The sequence below is a fragment of the Salvia splendens genome, chromosome 15 (assembly GCF_004379255.2).
Source record: "Salvia splendens isolate huo1 chromosome 15, SspV2, whole genome shotgun sequence".
In the NCBI taxonomy this organism is placed as follows: domain Eukaryota; kingdom Viridiplantae; phylum Streptophyta; class Magnoliopsida; order Lamiales; family Lamiaceae; genus Salvia; species Salvia splendens.
Window position 1 is genome coordinate 11,145,860 of NC_056046.1, and position 18,680 is coordinate 11,164,539.

At 38.9% G+C, this 18,680-nt stretch overlaps 1 protein-coding gene across 1 annotated transcript; it reads right to left on the reverse strand.

Annotated features, from left to right (window-relative positions):
• Positions 1-1,356: 1,356 nt before the first annotated feature.
• On the reverse strand, positions 1,357-14,546 carry LOC121768331 (nuclear pore complex protein NUP155-like). The gene is made up of 13 exons (XM_042164800.1): positions 14,097-14,546; positions 9,648-9,817; positions 8,481-8,607; positions 7,063-7,325; positions 5,291-6,935; positions 4,998-5,210; positions 4,589-4,836; positions 4,094-4,505; positions 3,726-3,922; positions 3,129-3,486; positions 2,073-2,291; positions 1,640-1,968; positions 1,357-1,547 (listed from the first exon to the last, which is right to left on the reverse strand). The coding sequence occupies exons 1-13, from the start codon at positions 14,256-14,258 to the stop codon at positions 1,430-1,432; spliced, it is 4,461 nt and encodes a 1,486-aa protein (XP_042020734.1). The 5' UTR covers positions 14,259-14,546; the 3' UTR covers positions 1,357-1,429.
• Positions 14,547-18,680: the final 4,134 nt, after the last annotated feature.

An 18,680-nucleotide genomic window follows, 5' to 3' on the forward strand; every position in this document is an offset into this window, starting at 1 on the left:
AGTGATTGTAAATGGTTTTGTTATTGTGCTTAATTTGCCGATAGTGTTGTGTATTTATAGAATAAGTTTATTGTTTTTTCCATTTTTTTGGATTGATTGGAAGATTCCTTCATACTTACATTGGATGCAAAGAACTCTCTCCGTCCGCCATTAGGAGTCTCATTTATGGGCGGCACGAGTTTAAAAAATGTTAAAAAAAGTGGGTGGAAAAAAGTTAGTGGAATAAGGGTTCCACTTGTATATATTAGTTTTAAATTAAATGTGAGTAGAATGAGTTAGTTGAAGGTGAGACACTATTACCATTTAAGGTAAAAGTGAACCCATATTTGCAGACGAACTAAAATGGAAAAACGGGACTCTTATTGGCGGACGAAGTGAGTAGTAAATATGCTCAACTTGGTTTGAATTTGAAGAGTAGAACACTTCATGGAGAAACTTGAATATGTACTGGAATGAATTTGGTGCGGGGTTGGGTACCTTCTAGCATCGGGTGCGGTATACTTGACCTGCTGGCGAGACAGGTATGAGGTGGGGCATCGCCAACGGAACCAGGTGTCGGAACCCGTTTCGATAGTCTTGCATATGTAATGAACCGTGCACTAGCATCAGCCATGATATCTGAATAATTAAACTATCTTAAATTGACTCGAAATTATTTGAACAACTTTCTTTGTTAACTTAATTGATCAAAGAAGATTAATAGGAGTATTTGATTATAAAAATGTACAAAAGACAAGTTTGCAGCTGCCTTGCACATCTAGGCTAAATTGATCAAAGAAGATTAATAGGAGTATTTATAGCGTCAACTCTAGTATTGAAGAAATGTCGATCATTGGGTTTTGAATTTTCTTATTCATTCTATTAATATACAAAATTCATTTTTATTCGTTAGCCTAACAACGAAAGTAGGCCTCTTCTTTACTTTTCATGGAAATAAGTTGAAACAACCCATGTAAATCAAAATAGATGGTGGTTATAAAGGGCCTCTTCTAAAAGAAAAAAAAGGGGGTTTGAAAGCTGGACGGATAAAGTTAGTTGGATTATATAGCTAATTAGTCAATATTCGTTTTAGTTTCAGATAAATCCTAATCTAATGTGACTCAGTAGGCTAGATCCATCTCCCCTTTGACTCTCTGGGTAGATGAAGCCACGAATCATTCAACAATATTGACAACTAAAAATAATGGAGATTTGAATTCATATGCTATATCATTGTCGTAGAGCAAATAATCGATTGCAGCCGTAGATGGGTCTTAAGGATTATCAACAACATACACAGTAACACAGCTAATGACTTGAGTTGACTGGCTGCAAGAAAAGGGGCAAGAAAGAGGATAGTCGAATTTTTGCACTGTGTAATCTCAAGCTACTATTTGTGATTGAATAAAGCGCATAAAATTCATACAACAATAAGCCCAGAAAAGCAAACTTACAACCGCTCAAAAGAAAACGGACTCAAGAGTGACTTTTCAAGCTCCCTAAAACCTCGATAGACGGCCTCGGATTGATGCTGAGGAAGGGGCAACCTCCGCACCTCAGTCATGTACCTGGCGTTTACGGAATTGGGGGTGTTATTGATAGAATGTGAGGATTTAAAAACATACTACTACAAGATAAAGAGCTAGAAAAAGCTATTTACCTATTTGCGGAACTAGTGATCTTGTCGCGTACACCTTGATTTATCGCTGCACTCTGCCCTACTGAGAATGGCCCCCCAAGAATCAGAGAAGCTCCAGCAGCACTAGTGCCCATTCTTTGTGCAATGATGGACATTGACCATTCACGAAGGACTACTAGAACCGAGCGAAGAAGACGCAGCCTCAGACTTGGAGAAGGCAAAACACCACCGTTTGATAACAACTGATCATAAGTATTGAGAACAGGTTCTATTGCACCCCTGCAAGCAGCAAGAAGAGCCCTTGCAATATCTTCTTCTCCAACAGGTTCAACACCCGAAGCCACTCGGTCCTACAAAAATCAGCGAGCGACAAACTTATTTAGAAACGGTTATAAAAGATAAGCATTCAAGAAAATCATTTGGGTAGCATACAACTGGATAAAACTAAATATACCTGTGCTGCCTTCTCAAGGTGAAGACATAATGTGTCCAATGGCAAAATAGCTGCGTCTCCAGGATAAACATGAGAACCAACCCTCTTAAGTACAGCACAAGCTTCTGCAATACCACCCCGTGAAAGAGCCTGATCAATGAGTCGAGCCCAGGTCTCTCTCACTATGCTGCTGTCAGCATCACCAGAATAGCTTGCAAAGTATAGCATTTCCAGACATATCTGGAAGCGCATAAACATATTCATGAGAAATTGCAGATTTGGACTCAAAGATCCACAAAAACTAACTCTTTCAAGAATGCTATAGGTAGATACTAGAAACCAAAACATTGGTTTTGTGCATAGAACAGAATCAACAGATAAATAATACTATAACACAATATTATGGTTTCTCAAGCAGCATGTAAGGGCTAGAAAGAACCGCAAAGCTTAAGGTGGGTAACTTTGAATACGCATTATGTGGATCCCAATTCCATTTACGCAATGAATAATCCGATACAGTTCACTTCTTTAATCACATCATTACCAACTTTTCTGTCTTTCTTAAGTTCAACCAACAGAGAGAAAGTATAATTTTATGGAATTTCTTGGCCAGTCTCAGATAAATAGAGGTCACATGCACATAAACTAAGATAAGGCAGCTCCCATCTTTATATGCTGACAAGACCACTTACAATAAGCAATTCACTGAACAGACTTATCTCTCTGATGAAATAACAAATGATCACTCCAAGTCTGGAATATATGAAGTTAACAGAGAGGAAACTAGACCTTTATCCATAACAAATCCATAGGCACTCCGCACTCTATAAGGGATAAACATAGGGTTTATCAGTCATTTTGTATGCTTCATGGGCTACAAACATCACTTAGCTAACACACTTATCGTAATTTAGTGCTACTTGGATAAAAATCAGTCGAAGTTTTCATCCAACGCATCTAATGTAAGACAGGCATATATTCTTTATTGTAACTTTCATGTAACTTTGACAATTATCAGCAAACACGGGTCTTGAAATAACAATACAGCCTTCACAAAGTTATTCCAGAATGACTAACCTCCCAGAGCTCGAATGGAACAGCATACTCATTGTATAATTGAGTGATGGTTTTTAAATCCATTGACAGTTCCTTTGCCTTATCTCGAAGCGAAACAATGAAACTGGCATCACTGGACTGATCACTGGTAGGTGCTGAGCCATTTGTGGTAGATTCAGATCCATCCAGAGAAGTGTCCAATCTTGAGGCCATGGATTCCAACTCCTCCTTAATCCTTATCTGAAATTGAAGAACAGCAAGCTTTCCTTCAAGTAAATCAAGAAGACCATTATCAATAGCACCCCGGACCGAAACATTGAGGCTATCACTCTCACTGGCACTCTTCGCTTGCAGAACAGCATTACTCAAGTACTGACGTCTGTCATCAAAGCAATGAAAGGTCACAAAGAGCTAGCTGAAGACAGATTAGGTTTATATACAGGTTGATGTCTCATCTAAGTCAATTATAAGCATTGCAAATAACGGTGAACATTCATCCACGTATACACACAAGTGTGACCTGACAAATCAAAATGAGTGACAACTACATAGCAAATAATATATCCACAGTCATGTACAAGTCAATCATGCATGCACTCATGCAATTAAGTCACAAACCTTTGCTCAAGAGTTGGGGTATCCACAGCTTCAGTTGAACGCCTTTCTGCTAGCCTGAACAATATTTGAGCAGCAAGAACATGCTGACGCTTCAGGACATAATACCGTGCCAGAAGCTCAGAGTACTTTATCTGATTAGAAGCAAGCTGAACTCTGGAATGGCCCATGGGAGAAGAAGATGCAACCAAGGAAAAGGGCTGGACCAACAAAGGAGAATAATATAAAACAAGTGCAAAATGACTTTGAACTAAAACAAGGGGAAAAACTTACTCCTGAGAACCCAGAGATGGCATTCTAATGATTTTGAAAGATAAATCTCAACAAATATTCAACCTATCCAAATCAAATATAGAGAAAAGGAGTGAGACCTCATGTGTAGGATCACGTCCAGCACTTTGCAAAAACTGCACCAAGTCCGGGCCCCCATATTCTAATAACTCATCATCAAGGCCTAACTCAATTAATGTTTGATATAGATACTCATGGAAGACTCTATCTGATGATTGAATGCCAAGTTGAATGATCTGGCATATATATTTTTTGCGGGAAGCTTGATCAAGGGCAGATTGGAGGACAGGTTTGATAGGCGACCCAAATTCCTTCCTCAAAGCCTCACCTTTGAGAGAACGCAAAGCATTAGTGATAATTTCATAACACTGCATACGTCGAGAAAGAGCATGTTGTCGGATCCCGGCATCTATTTGCTCATTGAAAGCATCTCCAGTTGGATCCCCAGCCTCGGCCTTCTGCAAAGATAATCGAACTACAGCTTCATAGAATCTGCAATTTACCTAATTATGTCAAGCTTAACATATAAATGCAAATAAATATACAGTTCGTAAATTGCCAGAGACATAACAAACCTCAAATCTTCGAAACGTTTGCACACAGTTGGCAAATCAGCAGACTCTGGAACTTTGCTTAAATTGTTGAAAGCCTCCCGGGCCAAATTTTCCCTTTCTTGTGTATCAGAAGTTGCGGCAGCTCTCTCCAGATATTCAACAGCTACATAAAACTTGTAATCGCTTTCTTTGTAATAGCTTGGACAGCCATCCCGAAGTCTATTACTAATATCATCTACAGTGCCCCTGCCATCAGGGCCAGTGTAATACTGGATAAATGAATGGTAGTAAATGTGAGACAGAGATTCATAAAGGGGCATTGATGTGCTGGACCAATGCAAGGTGAGTGTAATTCATAATTTAGTAAGTAAATGACCTAAAAGCAAGCAAAAATGTGATGAAATGCCGAACAAGCAATGTTCTTAATCACCTCCATTAAAGCAGATATGAGCCTTGTTGCAAGCTGGTCTTCATCTTCTGAACAAACTAATTGGCGGAATGTCAACTGCACTACAGTTTGCCTAGTACTTGCATCAAAGTTTTGAATCAAGCGTGCCAGAAGGTGTTGAGAAAGAAGTTGGAGTAGGAAAAGGGCTTCCCTGCATCTCAGAAGCAATTGCCTGATACACTCCATAGCCCTTACCTAAAAAAGACCAAATTAGTCATCCAAATATTGAGTTTTTTAAAGACAATTGAATAAGTTTCAAAAAAATAAACATGTACCTCCATGGCAGCCAGCTCAGCAGGACTATACGGGAGTCTTTGTCTCTTATTTGACGACCCACCCTCACTAGAATCCACATTATGGGAGTATGAACCAAATAAATTCCGCGTCATACTTCTGTCAGCAACCAGATCTGATCCACTTCCAATCAAAATCGAGCCAGTTATGTCTCCTAAACCAGCCACACAGCCATAGAGTCCACGCCTCTGGTTCTTTCTAGACCTCAAAAACTTCTCCAGGGAGCAAATTTTGTCTTCAAGTACATGCATTGCCTGAACAGAAAGTCTACATGATACGATTCCATCTTCAGATACAGTATCTGGAGATCCTGAGCCACCTTTAATGACAAAAACAGGAAGCTCCCACAATGGCAACAGCAACCTCGAAGTGCACAGGCAGAGGCCTTCGTGAGCACCTGAAAATACAGGTTCAGCTTCTTGAACAACCTGACCCATGCTGAATCCCCCAGCTGTAGTTCTAGTGTTAGACAATGCACCACTTCCCTCTAATTGTGGCATTCCAACAACTCTAGGGTCCTCAAAAGCTTCGGCTGCTTTCTCAGCAACAACATTGCTAATGAAGTTCTCGGTATAAACTATCCGTGCAGCAAGCATCAAACACATTGCAGCTGCCTCTCCAGAACCAAAACGGTTGAAGAAGTCCTCTAGTAGTGATCTTGGCGAATTAGATTCTAAAAATCTCCTCAGAATGTCAATTGGTCGATTAAAAACTACTTCCATCATACCCATGGTACTAAATATAACAATTTTTCTTCTTGGTAATATATGTTGGGTTGAAAGGTCACCTCTAGCCCAAAGTTTAACTGAAGTCTTCTCACAGGATCCCCATGATCCACAGAGTTCTAGTTCAGAATACAGAGACTGCACAATGGATGCTGTATCTGGTAGGGGAAAAACATCTGCCACGTAAAGCATTCTGCCTTCAACTGGAATAGATGATACAAATTCTCTAAGTGCACGAGAACCCCTTGCCGCCGTTCCCAAGTTAGCAGATGAAAGAGATTGAGTACTAGGATCCTTATTTACAAGCAAGAGTGATGAGACAGCAGATGGAGAAGAATCAGAAAGGACTAGTGTTCCAGAAGAATAATACGCAGATTCAATCTTCAGGGAAAGATCATCGCTCTGGGATCTTCCCGCAAGAGATAGCGCACCAAAAGAAAGTCCGGCGCTCACCCCAATGGGAGGAGATGGTCTTGTTGTTACAACCTTTAAACAACTTGGTTTACCAAGCCCAGCCAAACCTCCAACAGCACCATTATTTCCACCAGATGGATTAGTTGAGAGATACATCCTCCGGCCATCTGATAAAACAGCAACAAGATGCAACCACTTTGATTCTAAAGGGGATAAAGGTGATATGGAAACTATTGAAGATTTTGTAGGTCGAGCAGGGGCCCTTTGTCCAGCTTGTTGCCTGCCACCATAGTTTGACTCCCTCTGAGTGATCAAATTTCTCTCCTCCGCAACCTTCTTGAATGGGCCATCTCCATTCAACCCAAGAGAGAATACTTGTATTTTCATATCTTCTGTGCGAGCATATAGAACGTGTCTATCGGAATCAACAACCATTTCGACAATGGGATCCGCAGCTCCAAATTTAAAAACATTAGGCACAACCCACCTAAAGAGTAGATCAAAGAGAGAGGAGAGGAAATAAGTAAATTCAAGTTGTTTTTTAGTAAGACCTAAGAACATCAGGGAATATGAGCTCTGCACCAACTACCAAGCAAATGGAGCAGAGAAAGTACCTTGAAATTACACTTGCCAGGCCAGCAGTAAGACAAACTTTACGGCACCGCTTTTGCCAACCTGAACCACTTGTATATTGCAACTCATAAACATGACCATCTCGGCCAGCGAGAAAAATATGGCCCCTGTCGGTGCAAGTGATGCAAGCCATAGTCACTCCATCAGAAGGAATTGTATATTCAGGCAGCGGTTGAAGTGAAACCTCAGCATATGGATCGGTTCCATCAGAGCTTCCAGAACAACATACTCCAACAAGAATTAGCTGATTGACAGAAAGCACACTCATAAGATGAAAAGAGGGAGGAGAAATAAAACATAGAGAGAAAAATGTCCCGGATGTGATATTGCATGACACATCAAGTCCAGAAATAATGAGGAACAGCATTACAGTGGGAACGGCATTCACATTGAGAAGAAAAATGTGAGACAAGCAACTCCTAGGTTCAATTGGGGGGGGGCGGGGGGGAAGTGGCTACAAAGATATCATTATGCATTTTCATGAAGATTGAAAGTCCATGAAGGATCATGATTTTCCAAATCAATAGTGGAACAATAAAAGAGTAAATAAGACTAAATTAATAATTGAATGATAAAAGTTATTTGCCAGAATAAATAACATAGCCTAGCTAAAAAAAGCATGCACAAGACGCTTGAGTGAATTAGGCCAACCCTGCTGTTCTAATAGCATATATGATACTCCCAGTCATGGTCAGCAATGAGATATATAACAGGCGATGGTTTGAGTAATAAACGATAACAGTATTCCTGATAGAAGCCGTTAAGAAGGAGCAAAGAAACAAATAAGCAAAAGAAGCAGAAACAAAAGGAAATGAAATGTGTGGGGCTAATTTTTAGTTAAACAGAAAATTGTTAGTTAGTTAAATGCCAAATCATCATTAGTCCAGGAAATGGTTAGGAATAATTGATAAAATAATGCAATTCTGTTAATATTACTTATAATTAAATCCCCACTAAACATCAATTTACTGCAGAAGTTTGCCACTAGCAATAAATATATTTTATATTCACTACATTACATTATAAACAACACATGAAGTACGATAAATGTGTTTATAAGTACAATCTTAGCATATAACAATATTCTTTCACTTTTATTTGTAGAATTACAAAATTAGTGTTGGATCCTTCAAATAAAATTATACTCCATATATTTTTAATTAATTGTTAAATGTGTATTTACAAGTATGAGAAATAATATTAGATGCATTGATAAACTCAAATAGAGCTTAAACATCTCAGAGTACAATAAATGTGTGTCAAGTATAATTTAAGCTAATTTTATTTTTTTCATAGGAAAAACTCACATTCCAGCCATGTATGACAAAAAAAGAAACATACATCAAAACCTAGAAAAGTGGAAAATATGAAATATTGCACAGATGAAAGAATGGAATACCTCCACAGGAGTTGCCAAAACTAGAAGATACTGAATAGCTTCAATGAAAACACCAGGCTTGGATTTTGCAAGACCCACAGCATAGATAGCCTGTTCCTCCCCACTATATTCTGGACACTGACCATCCCTACATTACAAAGCATTGCATAAATGAAATGTAAGATAGAAGACTTTTCTTTTCTACTAACAAAAGAGTAGGACAACTGCAAGGTGGATGCCAGTAAATGCATCCATGTCATTCGGAATGGTTAATGGTGTTCTGAAGAACTAGGGTTCTATATCTGATTTGATATCTCCATTAAAACCAAGTCTGGTTAGGGTAAAACGACAACGTTTGTCATTACCCACACTTTAAAGTGGCCATAAATTTTATAAGGAAATAACTACTCCGTATTTGTTTCGGCCCAGGCCCCATAGACTATAGGTCAGTAACTACTCCGTATCTGTCATATACAGGAATCTTAGTTAAACACTTGATGCAGATAATAGGTCAGTAACAATCAAATTTAATACAGAAAAATAACAAAGTATGTGCTGGGACTACAGAGTCTTGGATGTATGATCATCTGTTATGGTGGGAGTAGCAAACTTTCCAGTGATGATAATATGTTCTAATGATAAAAATATCTGATAAGTTGATAGTACAGACATATACAAACGTAAAAAGATGGTAATGATTCTAATTAAAGTATAAATTGCAGATATGAATATTGAATTTCATAAGTATGAAAAAATAACACACACTTCAAGGTTGATCTTATTCTCTGAAACTATACTATAGCATGATCAATGCCAAATCTTGCGTCATCTATAATCATGGAAGTCTCTGTCCCTTCTTTAATGTTCTATGGAGCACAGCATACAGCAGATTTCATTCCTAATTGAAATGCTTGAAATTACCTTCCATGATCTGCACTACATCTTACCACTCAGAGTTTGAATCCAAAAGATGCTACATGCATAAGCTTTCCACAGATACTTTACAATGCAATACAAAGAAAACTAACAGAAATTAATGATTGAAGAATATCACAAGAATCACATATTGATTAATTGATGCTCCTAACTTCCTTAATCAACCCTTTATGGTATGACAAACTATGTGTATTTGTCATTTAAAATCTAGTCAAGATATTCATGTTAATAAGAATTAAATAAAAAACTGACCACTTATCAAATCTCCAAAGAAACAAAGAGTTATCAACAGATGCCCAAGCCCGCCGTATTTCTGGAAATATTCCACATAGTGCTGTTCCCTCTCCACCAGCAGTGTTGTACCTTTCAATCAGCACTGGGGGCAACTCCCATGTGTCTACAACTTCAACCAAAGGAGGCCACTGCAACATGCACATGAAGGCATAAAACATAGGTTCTAAAGCAAGGAAGTGACAGGTCAAAACAAGAATAGTATAATCTGAAAATGGGAATTAATTAAAATCAGGAGTGTCATCCAGACAGTTCAGATAATGAACAAAGTTACACCGTTAATGAAAATTTATTACACTCCAACCGGCTGTTTTGTCTTAGTACCATTTACAAACTATTACAGGTATGCATAGTACTGTCAATAATATCAAATCCCGTCCAAAGATGGCTTTGGAATCTGTGGCATGAAACGCCGTGCAACCTATATTTAATCCTCCCCAATACCTCATCAATGTATTCCTCCATAATGTTGGAATTCTTCCTCCATTTGTATTCTAGCCAAATAGACCAACATCAGGAAAATTGTTCCCTCAACAGTTAAAGCCTTTTGTCAGTAAAGTTCCCAGGTTTATGGATTCTAGTGTTACCTAGGACATCTCCAGCTCTTTTGATACACTAGACCACAACTCTTTAGATACACTAGACCACAACTCTTTAGATACACTAGACCACAACTTTTATTCCGGCGGGGACCCGTGCGTGCCGCACCCCAGGTGCTATGTTAATAACACTGTTAGAGACGAATAGAGTTTCTGCATTGTGTCAAAGGTAGAAACTTACTCATAATTAACCACAAGTAAAAAATGGATGTCCTCAGATGTATGATCTTTCAAATAACTTTGGAAGATGTGATGGAAACAAGGACATGAAAATATGTAACAGAAATAAAGGATCATTTGATTTACATTTTCAGATTTTTTTTGAGAATGTGAACAAAAACCTCCATGGTTTGGAAGAAGATCCAGGGTAAAATGTGAAGAAACAAAAGAAATAAAACTTGCATTACAAAGATGAGACTAGGAAAATAAAGGATACAAATATATGGAGGAACTAACCCCGACCCAAATATACTCCCAAAACCCAACTTCAAGTTCAAACCCAACCCTAACCTAATATTTTTTTGGTTCAAGAAAGAGATAAACTTCCAAGAAATCCAAAAGCAAAGTAATTCCAACCATGACCCTGTCTACCACATCTGCTTCTCAAAACCGGACAGTCGAAACCTTTAGAATTTGAAACAACACATAACCAACGAAAGATCAATTTTCAAGATGATATCATTGATTCATTGCCTAGTGGCACAATGCTCCTCTGGGCCGACATACCATATGTCCATATCCTCAGTGACTGTGACCGTTTCTATCCATTCCATGACATAACAATTCACTAGACCTTTTTCCAACACATAGGTGATTCCTTTCAGTATCTAAAATAAAATAAAATGCTATAACACTGCAAGAATTTTAGAAGTTTTAGCAATATACATAAGGACTATAGTTTAAGTACACAAACAAACATTTCAATAAACAATACTTTGTCACAGAATGTCCTCTATCATATGCATTTCAGAACTCTTCCATGCAGCAGAGGATCTTCATTCCTTTATTATTAATTATTCCTAAGTTTAGGTTGACCCGTAACTTGATTTACTATTAAAAAGGCATTACAGAAGCACAGTCCCTAGTTCTCAAGCTTCACTTTTCCACAATGACATAATGAAAAATGCAAATTAAATGCTTTAAAATGCTGCTATGCCATGATATGAAGGGCGATTTTACAGGTCACTCTTCAGTGTCACGTTAATATTCCTTTTATAATCTTGTTCTCTGTTGTAGTTGTTATTTTAGGTGATAAGATGAAATATACAAAAGTTTGTTACTGGAGATGAAACAAAGTTTTTTTAGCTTTTTGCTAATACAATATCACTGGCACCTTGCATATTTTGAAAGCCTAAGACCATCCACAACGGGACTCGCCGGAGTCTCGCGTCTCGTCTCAGCGAGACGAGACCCCGGCGAGACGCGTTGCAGCCTCCATCTCGTCCCGTCTCGTCGCGCGTCTCGTCGCGCGTCTCGACTCGCCGAGCCACGAGACGAGCTGTCTCGCCACGCGCCTAGGCGACGTGGCGCAGCCCGGCGTCGTGCGTGACGCCCACTCGCCGGCTCGTCACGTGCTGACGCAATAAATATTTTTTTTTAAAAAAAATCGAATTTAAATAAAAAAAAATAATTTGTAACGGTATTATTACCGTTTTTTTGTTTTTTTTTTATATTTTTTTTGTTTTTTATTAAATTTTTTACTCTATAAATACTCCTAAACCCATCCTCATTTACACACAACTACACATCTATTCTTCATATCATCTAAATTTTCTCTCAAATTTTCGCTGAAATTTTCATAACCCAACTCAAGATGTCCGGCGAGGGCGAGGGCAACTATGGCGGCTCCGGCTCCGGCGGGTGGGATCTCAACTCATTCGGCGATTGGGAGAACATGATCAACACATTGGGCGGTGGAGGTTCGTCAACGCCGGGGACCCAGGGTTCGGCGACGCCGGGGGGGTACCAACCACCCAATTTTGACCTTGATGCATATGTTCGTCCCAACGTCCCGCGGTTTTCGCAGGGATTATCCCAGATCCAGGAGGATTTTCCAGTTGATCCCACGCCGGGAGTAGGCCGAGGCGGTGGAGGTGGCCGAGGCGGTGGAGGTGGCCGAGGCAGTGTACAACCCCAGACGGGCGAGGACGAGGAGGAAGAAGAGGAAGAAGATCTTGGCCGACATCCGTACAACAACCTCGAAACGATGGCGGTGTACAACGCCTGGATCACGGTCTCGTACGATCCCATCGTCGGGAATCAACAAACCCGGAAGTGTTTCTGGGAAAAGGTTGTCGAGGTCTACCACCAAATAAAGCCGAACCGCTCCCGCAAGCGCACAGTTAAAATGATCTGCTGTCACTTTGACCGAGTCGACCGACAGGTCAAAAAATTCTGCGGCATCTACTTGGCGGAAGAGGCGCGCTACCAAAGCGGCGCCACGGCCACCGACATTTTGACGTCCGCTTTGCGCGCCTACTACCAGGACGAGGGACATCAATTCAGATTTGTTGATGTTTGGCGCGCCGTCAAGGACGAGGAACGATGGGCCGGCGGTTTCCGCTCCAGCTCGGGCTCAAACTCGAAGCGCACGAAGCATACGGCGAGTGGCCAATACTCGTCTAGTGCTGGTGCGTCTGGTGGTGACACTGCTGAAGGCATCAGCCAACATGATGCTGAATCCCAGGAGTTTGTGGGTACGGTCGGCGATGCAGGAGGATCCGCGAGTAGGCGCCGTCGGCCGCAAGGGACGAAGGCGGCGAAAGCGGCTAGAGCAAGGAAGGACCGAGGCGAATCAAGCCAGCCGGCCTCAGGATCGGGCTCGCGAGGAGGCTCGGACACACTTATGGTGGCGTACATGACCGCCACAATGGCGGACATGACCGCCACAATGGCGGACACTTCCCGCTTCTCGCACTCCCAATACGCGGCCTGGTGGAACGGAATTGTGCATATGGCAGCACAACTTGGCCTTCCGACTCCCCCTCAACCTCGACCGCCTCCGGAGGATGATTAGCCCTTCCGATTAATTTTTTTTTTATTTTGTGTGTTTTTTTATTTTGTGTGTTTTTTTTATTTTGTGTGTTTTTTTATTTTGTGTGTTTTTTTATTTTGTTTTAATTTTAATAAAGTGTGTTTGTTTAAATTGAATTGGGTTTAAAAAAAAAATTATAAATTAAATTGAATGAATAGTAATTAAGAGACGGTATAGAGACGGTTAAGAGACGGAGCGTTGCAGGTTCCGTCTCTTAGTTAAGAGATGGAGGCAAAAAGGACAGTGGGGCCCTCAAATAGTGCCCAAATAGTAGTTAAGAGACGGTTTAAGAGACGGTATAGAGACAGCGTTGTGGATGGCCTAACCCACTTACAACAGCAGACACAGCCTGATCATCTATCAGCAATGAGTGAAACTGCTCTACTATCAGCAATGAGTAAAGCTACTCTACTAAAAGATACTGTATATCCTACATTTTGGGCAAACACATGAAAGCCATCAGGCAGAGTCCTGATCACAGTGCAGGATGGCAGTTAGAAAAACGTAGATCTACTTCGCTATCATGCAAACCCCTCCTAGATTGCACGGCTCCAATAAAAACGCAATGGCTACGCAGGCTATTTTGTGCATAAATCACATATTTTACCCATTTCAAGTATATATTTTTCAAGTGATGCAGCTATCCAACTACATTGTTACGCATATTTCTATACCTTGAATATTGCAGCCACTACAGTGATAAACAACGGCAAAACATAATGTGCTCAATTAATTCAATCGATATCACAAAAATTACAAAACAGCTGCAAAACATACCTCGCGGGGGTGAGTAGAATAAGGATGGCTAGAGTATCTAGATGCTTCTAAAGCATCTTCGAGGTCGAGCTGCACACCAATTTCCCTGCTAATGCGATCGGAAACGATCAGACCCGCATTGGTGACGTCTCGCATCACTACCTCATTCTCCCAAGCAACCATCTTCAACTAGAAACGAAGTAATTCGAACTATTTAACCAAATCCCTTTGACTACGACCGTGAGAGGTTATGAAATCAAGTTGAAAATTAGGCCTTGAAAAGCAACACTGCAAATTCAAGCCCTAGATGGGCTAGTATGGAATATTCTGTGGACTGAGGGGAAATGAAGCAAGTTATTTAATTTTCTGGTGTGAAGAGAAATTGGAAAGGGGGGATTTAGGAGGTGGGTTTTTGGAGGGATTAGCGAATTAGGGTTTTTGGCTTTGGCGGTCGAATTAAGCTACTTTCAAAACCAAACGAGAAAATTGAATTGAATCTCATTGGATTATTCCGATTTATTGGAAAATAGTTTTCGTAATTTTAGAATATACTCCTACCAATTTTATTATTTCTACCACATACCAAAAGACTCGGTGAGGTGAAATAAATTTTAGCCTGTGATTAATTTTTCATAATAAATTTATAATTTGTGTTTGCTTGATATGCATTGACAAGAAAATTGAAAGATGAATAAAATAAATTTTTTGGTTATGTTTGTTTGCCGTAAAATTAATGCTTTTAAGGAAAATAAATGATTATGATTTTTGGGAATATGATTTTAAAGAATAAGATTTCTGAGATTTTTTATTCCAAGGAATGTGAATTCTATAAATATAATTCTAGGGAAATATGATTATTGTGTTTGAAAATATGTAGGGATTATGTTACTATAATTTTTATTTACTTAAAATAATCAAATATATTGAAAGTTCTACAAAAGACATGATAAAAGATTATTAAAAAAAATTGATTGCATTAAAATTAAAAATAGATATAAAAATAATGGTACTATAAAATAATTTAGAAATACTCAACGTTAAAAAATTATACATACAACTTAGTTTCAAATATATGCCAAAGAATCATGGGAGAGTCTTTAAATTAAACAAAGCTTGATTTCAAAAATAAATACAATAGCAAATGAAAAACATACAAAAGAAAATATTTAATTGATAAAAATAGAGAACAAAATTGAAAAATAGCAAAATTTTGCTCTCTGCAATATATATAGAGAAGAAAAGAGGCGAAATTATGAAATTCAAGCTGCCTAGAATATGCTCGCGGCATTATATATGGTCAATTCAACAAGAAACTTGTACTAATAAATTATTCATACGATCGATATGAATTTGCATATTATAACACATGTACATTATAGTAGTAGTATATAATTGATTGAGAACTTAATTTAGATAAATCACTCTTAGCAAGTGATTGAAGTTTTGGAGCAATCAAACGACTGACATCAAAGACAAAAATTGCAAAAAAAATGAATTGAGAAAAGAAGTTTAACATGAATCACAAGAAGAGAGACTAATATAGACGAATAAGATATTAGAGCGTTCTTTTTTTTTGCAACTTAGCCCCTCTGAAATTAATTGCAGTGTCTCAAACACAAAAATTTAATACTAGTTTGGAATCATATTACTTTCTGCATTTGGTTACTTTCACATACTATAATCCTTATCAAACAAACGGGCCCTTAATGCTTAAATGTATTTAAAGAAACTTGTATCTAAATAAGGACCTCGCCCTACAACAACAAACGCCACAAGGATGAAGAAATCGGTGAAGGTTTGCGCAGACGATGCAAAATCAAAATAATTTGCATAAAAAATTATTCTAGTTCATTCAAAAGATTTAGTTGCTAGCGAATAAATCATCGTAGCTCGACCCCTCCAACATGATATCGAAGAATTCCATATCATTGCCCAAAGATGGAAGTCCATAGTAGCTCTCAAGCCTACATGTATCATTGAGAAAGTAGGATGTATAGTCTGAGAAAAAGCTGGAGTTGTAGAAATTGTAAAACTAAACATATATCAAATCAATTCTCAATATAGAGAAGATATAAAGAGATGAGAGGAAAAGATATTTTTATTGATCAGAATTATGAATTCAATTCAAAGAGAAATAGCTAGCTACTTATTTATACTATGGCCGGAAGAGCTAAGACGTAGCTAGAGTGCATAAGGGTGCATGGAGTTGATCACAGACGATTAACTCTCTTTTAACTAACTACTAACTAACTAACTGCCAGCTCATCATTGAAGATCTTCTTCTCTAAATCATCGAGTCTTCTTCATTTCATTGTTTTCATGCAGCTATTTATTTCTTCACTTTCAACACCCCCCTTCAAGATGGACAATATAGGCTTTTAAAGTTCATCTTGTCCAACATTCCTTGGAAGGCAGCAACTCCCAAAGGCTTGGTAAATATGTCAGCCAACTGCAAAGTGTTTCGAATATGCATAGGTTTAATAATCCCATCCAAGTACTTCTCTCTGACTGTATGGCAGTCTATTTCAATATGTTTTGTTCGTTCATGGAAGACTGGGTTGGAGCAGATATGAACCGCAGCTTGGTTGTCACAATACAGAGGGATAGCTTTACTTATTTTGACTCCGAAGTCTGCCAAAATGGTGGAAGCCCATACTACTTCACAGCAAGCTTGAGCCATTGCTCTATATTCAGCTTCGGCTGAGGATCTTGATATAGTGTGTTGCTTCTTAGCTCTCCATGATATCAAAGAAGTTCCTAGAAATAGGCAATACCCTGTCATTGATCTCCTAGTATCCGGACAAGCTGCCCAATCAGCATCCGAGAATATGCTCAAAGAAGATTCTGATTTCCTGGAATAGAACAATCCATGTCCCGGTGTTCCTTTCACATACCTCAATATTTTCTCAGCTGCTATCCAATGTTCCTCACAAGGTTTAGATACGTATTGACTGAGTTTATGGACAGCAAAGGTTATGTCTGGTCTTGTGATGCACAAATATAGAAGTCTCCCAATTAATCTTCTATATTTTGAAGACTCTTTCATTGTTTCTCCTGCATCTTGTCCCAGTTGTTTTGAGGGATCCATAGGAACTGAAGATGGCTTACAGCCTAGAAGACCAGCATCTCTCAACAGATCCATGGCATACTTTCTTTGAGAAACAAGAGTACCATCTTTACTTCTAGCAATTTCCAATCCCAGAAAATATTTAGGAATGCTCAAGTCTTTGAACTTGAAATATTGAGCTAAAAATTCTTTGAAGTTATCAATCTCCTTTCTGTCATCTGTGGCTATTAATATGTCATCTACATAAACCACTATACCAAAGAATCTTGCACCATCTTTCTTGAAGAAGAATGAATGGTCTGAGGCTGACTGTTGAAGTCCAAATCCACTCAATACTTGAGATAGCTTTAAGTACCATTGCCTTGAAGCTTGTTTAAGACCATATAAAGATTTCTTGAGTCTACAAACAAGTCTAGTTCCTGGTTCACAGTCGACCCCCTCAACAGACAGCCCAGGAGGTATGTTCATATAGATTTCCTCTTCTAAGTCTCCATATAAAAAGGCATTATTTATATCAAGATGACTGAGTTCCCAATTATGTATTGCTGCTAGTGCTAGCATAAACTTCACAGTAGTGAGTTTAGCTACAGGAGAAAAAGTGTCTAGAAAGTCTACACCTTCCAATTGTGTATAGCCTTTAGCAACTAGCCTTGCCTTATATCGTTCTACTGTTCCATCAGCATGAAACTTCACTTTGAAAACCCATTTGCAATCAATAGGTTCTTTCCCAGGTGGTAAAGCTGTGATAAACCAAGTTTCTGTCTTTTTGAGAGCATTTAGTTCATCTTGAATAGCTAGATGCCATTCTGGAATAGGAGCTGCCTGAGCATAGCTGGCTGGCTCAAACACTGCAGTCATCAGAATGACATATCGAAGGTATTCTGGGGATAGTTTTGATAATGTGAAGTAGGAAGAAATTGGGTATGGAGTAGTGGAAGAAACTGAGTTACATAAGTAATCAGTTAGATGAGCTGGTGGTGTAATTGTTCTGCCAGCCCTGGTGGTGATGGAAGAGGTTGATTGCTGGTTAATTTCTGAAGAAGAAGATGGATTATTGGATGAAGAAGGCTCTTTATTATGTGCGGCTGAAAGATTGTGTGAGGCTGATGTTGGGAAATCAGGGAAATTTGATGTAGTGAGGTGTGAGTATGGAAAAATGTCCTCATGAAAGACAACATTGCGAGTAATGATTTCTTGCATGCTGTCAATCTCAAGGAGTTTGTACCCTTTATATCCAGGTGGATACCCCAAAAATATGCACTTAGAAGCTCTTGGTGAGAACTTGTCTCTGCCTCTAGTAAGGGTTGAAGCATAGCACAAACAGCCAAACACTTTCAAATGGGAATATGAAGGTTCTTTATTGTATAGGATATGAAATGGTGTAGTGTTATGAGGTAAAACAGAAGATGGAGTTCGGTTTATTAGGTATGCTGCTGTGAGAATGCAGTCTCCCCAGAAAGTGTTAGGTAAATGGGATTGAAAGAGAAGACTTCTTGCAACATTTAGAAGGTGTTGGTGTTTTCTCTCCACTCTAGCAT